The sequence below is a fragment of the Nerophis ophidion genome, linkage group LG20 (assembly GCF_033978795.1).
Source record: "Nerophis ophidion isolate RoL-2023_Sa linkage group LG20, RoL_Noph_v1.0, whole genome shotgun sequence".
Lineage (NCBI taxonomy): Eukaryota > Metazoa > Chordata > Actinopteri > Syngnathiformes > Syngnathidae > Nerophis > Nerophis ophidion.
The window spans coordinates 39,888,857-39,898,227 of record NC_084630.1 but is presented as its reverse complement, the minus strand read 5'-3'; the positions used below and the strand labels follow the sequence as shown (position 1 = coordinate 39,898,227).

The 9,371-nt window shown below is 41.8% G+C and overlaps 1 protein-coding gene across 2 annotated transcripts in view; it reads left to right on the top strand.

Annotated features, from left to right (window-relative positions):
- LOC133539124 (protein arginine N-methyltransferase 9-like) overlaps positions 1 to 9,371 on the top strand; it is a 39,722-nt gene that overhangs the window by 27,602 nt on the left and 2,749 nt on the right. For both annotated transcript variants that reach the window (XM_061881216.1, XM_061881217.1), the window contains exons 10-12: positions 1,778 to 2,453; positions 6,652 to 6,805; positions 8,086 to 8,208. In XM_061881216.1, coding sequence (XP_061737200.1) covers positions 1,778 to 2,453; positions 6,652 to 6,805; positions 8,086 to 8,208 — 953 coding nt within the window. The remainder of the gene's footprint in view (positions 1 to 1,777; positions 2,454 to 6,651; positions 6,806 to 8,085; positions 8,209 to 9,371) is intronic.

Below are 9,371 nucleotides of genomic sequence, written 5' to 3'. Positions count from 1 at the left end.
CAACACTTTTTTTAGCCAAGTTTGTTCTCCGCCTTGTGTGCGCCTTTAGCTTGCACTTTTTTTTTTTATAGATAAATTAAAGGTCTACTCAAATGAGATTTTCTTATTTAGACGGGGATAGCAGGTCCATTCTATGTGTCATACTTCATCATTTCGCCATATTGCCATATTTTTGCTGAAAGTATTTAGTAGAGAACATCGACAATAAAGTTCGCAACTTTTGGTGCTGATAAAAAAGCCTTGCCTGTACCGGAAGTAGCAGACGATGTGCACGTGACGTCACGGGTTGTGGAGCTCCTCACATCTGAACATTGTTTACAATCATGGCCACCCGCAGCGAGAACGATTCGGACCGAGAAAGTGACGATTTCCCCATTAATTTGAGCGAGGATGAAAGATTTGTGGATGAGGAAAGTGAGTGTGAAGGACTAGAAAGACAAAAAAAATTCTATACTGTGGGAGCGATTCAGATGTTATTAGACAAATTTACTAGGATAATTCAGGAAAATCCCTTATCAGCTTATTGTGTTACTAGTGTTTTAGTGAGATTATATGGTCCTGGGTATGACGTTAAACTACATCCAGGCATGAGATGGGAGGTTGTGTGTGGGGTTAGTGAGTCCCAACTAACATCTATAAAATGCACACAAAGAACCGTTTGCACTTTCTCTTGTGACTGGCGGGCGGTCAGCGCCATAAAGCTGAGCGGGTCCCTGGGTAAATGGGGCGCGGAAAAACAAACAGGACAGACTAATTTCAACAGCCCAGTAAGGCAATTAGTCTAGGAGAAGGATCTCTGATATAAAATACCCCTTCCAACCCGCACCAAGCCATCGTGGAAGGTGTAGGCTAATAACCAGCATGAAAAGTACGCCAAATGGCAGAAACATGCTGAGGCTTTCGTCCAGCAGTGGACTGACAACGGCTGATGATGATATGGTCGTACCTGTACAACCTGAATGTCGGCACCGCACCTTTCTTCAGCACCAGTCGACGGGTGGTGGCGATGCCCATTTCTGCCCTTCGCAAGGGACCCTTTTCGAAACACGATCTTTCAAAACGATCACTGCATAATACACTGTACTTTGTGTGTGTGGTCCAATCCAACCGTGTTCGCTTGACCGCTCTGTTCCATAGTAAAACTTCACCGTCACCTTTCGGGAATGTAAACAATGAAACACCGGCTTCGTTTGTGTTGCTAAAGGCGGCCGCAATACACCGCTTCCCACCTACAGCTTTCTTCTTTGACGTCTCCATTATTCATTGAACAAATTGCAAAAGATTCAGCAACACAGAAGTCCAGAATACTGTGCAATTATGCGATCAAAACAGACGACTTGCAGCTGTGAACGGTGCTGGAACAAAATGTCCTCTACAATGTGTGACGTCACGCGCATGAGTCATCATACCGCGACGTTTTAGCATGGTACTTCGGTGCGAAATTTAAAATTGCAATTTAGTAAACTAAAGCGGCCGTATTGGCATGTGTTGCAATGTTAATATTTCATCATTGATATATAAACTATCAGACTGCGTGGTGGCTAGTAGTGGCTTTCAGTAGGCCTTTAAAGTATGTATTTACCTTCACGCCATGTCCCGTCACCTTCCTTTGCATTCCGGGAAAACAAACCCCAACATAGCCTCCGTTCCGACACATTCAAATCATTTTTAGAATAGAAATAAATACTACAAATAGGTTTTGGAACGGAACCGGTCTGGCGACATATGGATTTTTTTCAACAGCCCTGATATTGTTGTTGTTGTGGTTTTCCTGCAGGTTTCCTCCTGAAACCTGGAGACGAGCTGGTAGTGGAAGTCTCCTGCAAAGACGCCTACCTGAGACTCTGCAGCGTTTCCGTACTCCGAGACGGGCAGGAGACCCGTCTAGGCAAGTATCCGGACTCTCAGAACTCCACGAGCCTGATTCCCAACCCGGAAGTGGAGCTGTGCAGCGCCCTAGCGTCGTTGCAAACCCACCAAAACCCGCCCAAAGACCTGTGCATGCTGGAATGTTCCGAAATGGCGCTCCTGAACAACCGCGACTACCACCGGAGCTTCGCCGGCGCCTTGTCCAAGCTCATAGCCCGGCTGAAGGCGGAATCCCAAAGCCAGGAACCGGGTTTAAGGGCGGAGCCGGAACCGGAGGACCTTCTCTACGTTCTGGACGTGTCGGAGGGCTTCTCTCTGCTGTCCCTCATGGCCGCCAGCCAGGGGGAGGTGAAAGCCTTCAGCTCCGTGGAGAAGAGCCGGCAACAGGAAGTGCTGAAGCGGCTGGCTCGGGCCAACAACGTCCCCGAGCGGCGTTTGGAGTTCTGGCTCAACCACACGGAGGACGAGCAGGGCGTGCTGCAGCGGCCCTCCAGGGAGAAGCTGTGGAGCGCCATCATGCTGGACTGCGTGGAGACCTGCGGACTCGTCAGGCAAAAACTGATGGAGAAGGCGTCTTTGGCCAGGTGAGCAATGCATGATGGGACTTGGGGTTCGGACGTCAAAAATATCTTCTCCAAAGTGCGCCTGCATCGGAAAATACTACTACTTACAAAAACAACAACATAATTCGAGCTGCAAGCAGCGATGGACGGGACCGAGTATACAGTGGGGCCAAAAAGTATTTAGTCAGCCAGCGATTGTGCAAGTTCTCCCACTTCAAATGATGACAGAGGTCTGTAATTTTCATCATAGGTACACTTCAACTGTGAGAGACAGAATGTGAAAAAAAAATCCAGGAATTCACATTGTAGGAATTTTAAAGAATTTATTTGTAAATGATGGTGGAAAATAAGTATTTGGTCAAGCATTCAAAGCTCTCACTGATGGAAGGAGGTTTTGTCTCAAAATCTCACGATACATGGCCCCATTCATTCTTTCCTTAACACGGATCAATCGTCCTGTCCCCTTAGCAGAAAAACAGCCCCAAAGCATGATGTTTTCACCCCCATGCTTCACAGTAGGTATGGTGTTCTTGGGATGCAACTCGGTATTCTTCTTCCTCCAAACACCACCAGTTGAGTTTATACCAAAAAGTTCTATTTTGGTTTTACCTGACCACATGACATTCTCCCATGTGCTCTCTGGCAAACTTCAGACGGGCCTGGGCATGCACTGGCTTAAGCAGGGGGACACATCTGTCACTGCAGGATTTGATTCCCTGTTAGCGTAGTGTGTTACTGATGGTAACATTTGTTACTTTGGTCCCGGCTCTCTGCAGGTCATTCACCAGGTCCCCCGTGTGGTTCTGGGATTTTTGCTCACCGTTCTCATGATCATTTTGACCCCACGGGATGAGATCTTGCGTGGAGCCCCAGATCGAGGGAGAATATCAGTGGTCTTGTATGTCTTCCATTTTCTGATAATTGCTCCCACAGTTGATTTTTTCACACCAAGCTGCTTGCCTATTGTAGATTCACTCTTCCCAGTCTGATGCAGGTCTACAATTCTTTTTCTCAGCTCTTTGGTCTTGGCCATAGTGGAGTTTGGAGTCTGACTGTTTGAGGCTGTGGACAGGTGTCTTTTATACAGATAACGAGTTCAAACAGGTTCCATGAATACAGGTAACAAGTGGAGGACAGAAGAGCTTCTTAAAGAAGAAGTTACAGGTCTGTGAGAGCCAGAGATCTTCCTTGTTTGAAGTGACCAAATACTTATTTACCACCATAATTTACAAATAAATTCTTTAAAATTCCTACAATGTGAATTCCTGGATTTTTTTTCCACATTCTGTCTCTCACAGTTGAAGTGTACCTATGATGAAAATTACAGACCTCTGTCATCCTTTGAAGTGGGAGAACTTGCACAATCGCTGGCTGACTAAATACTTTTTTGCCCCACTGTATATGGAAGTGGCTGAGGAGAGGGAAGTCTGGGCTTCCCAGATATAAGTTAGAACAACACACTACTTTGTATTATATTGTAGTTTTTACCTGTCATAACGTGTCTACTGACAGATATCAGTTAGAACTATACACTACTTTTTATTATAAATGTACTTTTTACCTTCCATAACGTGTCTACTGACAGCTAGCTATAAGTTAGAACTATACACTACTTTTTATTATAAATGTTGTAGTTTTTACCTTCCTGCTGGTAGTTTGAAACCGACACGACAAACGCGCTCAGAGGAGATAATGTTTGAAAAAAGGTGACCGTTTTTTACAAAACTTTTGTTTTGTAGGGGGAATTGCAAACTTCCTGTGGATTTTTGCTGGGGGTTGTCAATGTATGACATGTAGGTCTAGGTGAGACCTACATAGATGTTTTTGTTTCATGTCTCTATGAAATTCCTACTGGAAGTTACCGGCAGTTTTGTCTGTGTTTTCTTCCTAGGGCTTGCCACATCATTTAAGGTAGTCTGTCACTTTATTTAAAGTGGCCTACTACGTCATTTAACATAGTCTGCTACTTTATTTAACATAGTCTGCCACTTTATTTAACATGGTCTGTCCCTTTATTTAACGTGTGTTTGTAACTTTATCTAATGGGGTCTGCCACTTTATTGAAATTGGCCCACCACTTTATTCAATGTGCTACATTATTTAAAGTGGCAGACCACATAATTTTACATGGCCCGCCACGTCATTTAATTTTGCCCGCCACATGATTTAAGTTGGCCCGCTACGTCATGTAAGGTGGCTTGCCACCTCATTTATATTGGCCCTCTGGGGGCAGCCAATGTGGCCCCTAGTAAACAGGAGTGTGACACGCCTGCACTCAATGCTCTTATTAACTTGAGGGCGGTGTAAAAGACGATCAGAATGCGTCTCAATGAGGGTCATATTTGCAGGTGTATAAATGTGTTTACCTGGACACTAAACATGAACGTTTACATATACAAACCCTGTTTCCATATGAGTTGGGAAATTGTGTTAGATGTAAATATAAACAGAATACAATGATTTGCAAATCATTTTCAACCCATATTCAGTTGAATATGCTACAAAGACAACATATTTGCAAATAATTATTAACTTTAGAATTTGATGCCAGCAACACGTGACAAAGAAGTTGGGAAAGGTGGCAATAAATACTAATAATGTTGAGGAATGCTCATCAAACACTTATTTGGAACATCCCACAGGTGTGCAGGCTAATTGGGAACAGGTGGGTGCCATGATTGGGTATAAAAGCAGCTTCCCAAAAAATGCTCAGTCTTTCACAAGAAAGGATGGGGCGAGGTACACCCCTTTGTCCACAACTGCGTGAGCAAATAGTCAAACAGTTTAACAACAACCTTTCTCAAAGTGCAATTGCAAGATATTAAGGGATTTCAACATCTACGCTCCATAATATCATCAAAAGGTTCAGAGAATTTGGAGAAATCACTCCACGTAAGCGGCATGGCCGGAAACCAACATTGAATGACCGTGACCTTTGATCCTTCAGACGGCACTGTATCAAAAACCGACATCAATCTCTAAAGGATATCACCACATGGGCTCAAGAACACTTCAGAAAACCACTGTCACTAAATACAGTTGGTCGCTACATCTGGAAGTGCAAGTTAAAGCTCTACTATGCAAAGCGAAAGCCATTTATCAACAACATCCAGAAACGCCGCCTGCTTCTCTAGGCCCGAGATCATCTAAGATGGACTGATGCCAAGTGGAAAAGTGTTCTGTGGTTTGAGGAGTCCACATTTCAAATTGTTTTTGGAAATATTCGACATTGTGTCAACCGGACCAAAGGGGAAGTGAACCATCCAGATTGTTATCGACGCAAAGTTGAAAAGCCAGCATGTGTGATGGTATGGGGGTGCATTAGTGCCCAAGGCATGGGTAACTTACACATCTGTGAAGGCACCATTAATTCTGAAAGGCACATACAGGTTTTGGAACAACATATGCTGCCATTTAAGCGCCGTATTTTTCATGGACGCCCCTGCTTATTTCAGCAAGACAATGCCAAGCCACATTCAGCATGTGTTATAACAGCATGGCTTTGTAAAAAAAGAGTGCGGGTACTTTCCTGGCCCGCCTGCAGTCCTGACCTGTCTCCCGTCGAAAAGTGTGGCGCATTATGAAGCATAAAATAGGACAGCGGAGACCCCGGACTGTTGAACGACTGAAGCTCTACATAAAACAAGAATGGGAAAGAATTCCACTTTCAAAGCTTCAACAATTAGTTTCCTCAGTTCCCAAACGTTTATTGAGTGTTGTTAAAAGAAAAGGTGATGTAACACAGTGGTGAACATGCCCTTTCCCAACTACTTTGGCACATGTTGCATCCATGAAATTCTAAGTTAATTATTATTTGCAAAAAAAATATATAGTTTATGAGTTTGAACATCAGATATGTTGTCTTTGTAGCATATTCAATTGAATATGGGTTGAAAAGGATTTGCAAATCATTGTATTCCGTTTATATTTACATCTAACACAATTTCCCAACTCATATGGAAACGGGGTTTGTACATGTGCAGGTGTATAAATGTGTTTACCTGGACACTAAACATGAACGTCTACATAACCTCCTTTGTTGGCGCTGATCCCTCTTTTGCTTTAAACGTGCCCTCAAAAATAAAAACAACAGTTCCTTACGATGTTATGATGATGAGTCTTTTGTGACTTCAGGGGCCAATTTCAAGACCTTTTTTCCTAAATGATGTCAAATTGTGTATATTTTCCGAGGCTGAAATGTGGAGGTTTGTGTTTGAAGATGTCTGCTGGAGCGCGGAGGACGCATTTTCCCCCAGAGGCTGGTGGTGCACGGCATGCTGGTGGAGTCTGACATGTTGCTGCTGGAGAGTGCTGTGCAGGGCCAGGAACCCACGCTGGGATTCAACATCGCTCCTTTCATCAACCAGTTTACTGTAAGTCCGCCATGGAATACTCTCCAAGTACTACTTTGTTTCTTCTATGTACTGTACAATACTGCCACGTACTACTTTGTTTCTACTATGTACTGTACAATACTGCCACGTACTACTTTGTTTCTACTATGTACTGTACAATACTGCCACGTACTACTTTGTTTCTACTATGTACTGTACAATACTGCCACGTACTACTTTGTTTCTACTATGTACTGTACAATACTGCCACATACTACTTTGTTTCTACTATGTACTGTACAATACTGCCACGTACTACTTTGTTTCTACTATGTACTGTACAATACTGCCACGTACTACTTTGTTTCTACTATGTACTGTACAATACTGCCACGTACTACTTTGTTTCTACTATGTACTGTACAATACTGCCACGTACTACTTTGTTTCTACTATGTACTGTACAATACTGCCACATACTACTTTGTTTCTACTATGTACTGTACAATACTGCCACGTACTACTTTGTTTCTACTATGTACTGTACAATACTGCCACGTACTACTTTGTTTCTACTATGTACTGTACAATACTGCCACATACTACTTTGTTTCTACTATGTACTGTACAATACTGCCACGTACTACTTTGTTTCTACTATGTACTGTACAATACTGCCACGTACTACTTTGTTTCTACTATGTACTGTACAATACTGCCACATACTACTTTGTTTCTACTATGTACTGTACAATACTGCCACGTACTACTTTGTTTCTACTATGTACTGTACAATACTGCCACGTACTACTTTGTTTCTACTATGTACTGTACAATACTGCCACATACTACTTTGTTTCTACTATGTACTGTACAATACTGCCACGTACTACTTTGTTTCTACTATGTACTGTACAATACTGCCACGTACTACTTTGTTTCTACTATGTACTGTACAATACTGCCACGTACTACTTTGTTTCTACTATGTACTGTACAATACTGCCACGTACTACTTTGTTTCTACTATGTACTGTACAATACTGCCACATACTACTTTGTTTCTACTATGTACTGTACAATACTGCCACGTACTACTTTGTTTCTACTATGTACTGTACAATACTGCCACGTACTACTTTGTTTCTACTATGTACTGTACAATACTGCCACGTACTACTTTGTTTCTACTATGTACTGTACAATACTGCCACATACTACTTTGTTTCTACTATGTACTGTACAATACTGCCACGTACTACTTTGTTTCTACTATGTACTGTACAATACTGCCACGTACTACTTTGTGTCTGCTGCAGGTTCCAGTCCATGTGTTTCTGGACTTCTCCACCTTGGCATGTCGACACCTGAGTGAGTCAGTGGAGCTCTTTGTGCTGGACCTGATGGACGCTCACGCTAACTACACGGACAGAGAGGTGCAGGTGGGTGGTAGTAGTGCTTCTTGCATCATGGCCGCTGGTAGAAATCTGCTTGGAAAAAAGGAAAAGGACGTCAGGCAGTAGGAAAAGGTGTTTTTTTTTTACGTTTGTTTTTTAAATAAGGCAGCAGAAAACAAGATACTCAACATAGAAAGCCACACAGGAAGTAGAAAACAAATGACGAACCAAAGTAAGCCACACAGGAAGTAGAAAACAAATGACGAACCAAAATCACACACACAGGCAAAATAAATCAAGATGACAAACAAAAGTAATCCACATAGGAAGTAAACAACTAATAACAAACCAAAATAATCTACACAGGAAGTAGAAAAAAAAAAAAAACCCAAAGTAAGCCACACAGGAAGTAGAAAACAGATGACAAACCAAAGTAATCCACACAGGAAGTAGAAAACAGATGACAAACCAAAGTAATCCACACAGGAAGTAGAAAAGAAATGAGAAACTAATGTAATCCACACAGGAAGTAGAAAAAAATGACAAACCAAAGTAAGCAGATAAAGTAGAAAACAAATAACAAACCAAAATCACACACACAAAGGAAAAATAAATCAAGATGACAAACAAAAGTAGTCCACACAGGAAGTAGAAAACTAATAACAAACCAAAATAATCCACACAGGAAGTAGAAAAACAAATAACAAACCAAAGTAATCCACACAGGAAGTAGAAAACAGATAACAAACCAAAGTAAGTCACACAGGAAGTAGAAAACAAATAACAAACCAAAGTAAGCCACACAGGAAGTAAAAAAACAAAACAAGGTATACAAAAGTAATCCATACAGGAAGTAGAAAACAGATAACAAACCAAAGTAATACACACAGAAAGTAGAAAACAGATGACAAACCAAAGTAAGCAGATAATGTAGAAAACAAATAACAAACCAAAATCACACACACAAAGGAAAAATAAATCAAGATGACAAACCAAAGTAATCCACACAGGAAGTAGAAAACTAATAACAAACCAAAGTAATCCACACAGGAAGTAGAAAACAGATGACAAACCAAAGTAATCCACACAGGAAGTAGAAAACTAATAACAAACCAAAGTAATCCACACAGGAAGTAGAAAACAGATGACAAACCAAAGTAAGCAGATAAAGTAGAAAACAAATAACAAACCAAAATCACACACACAAA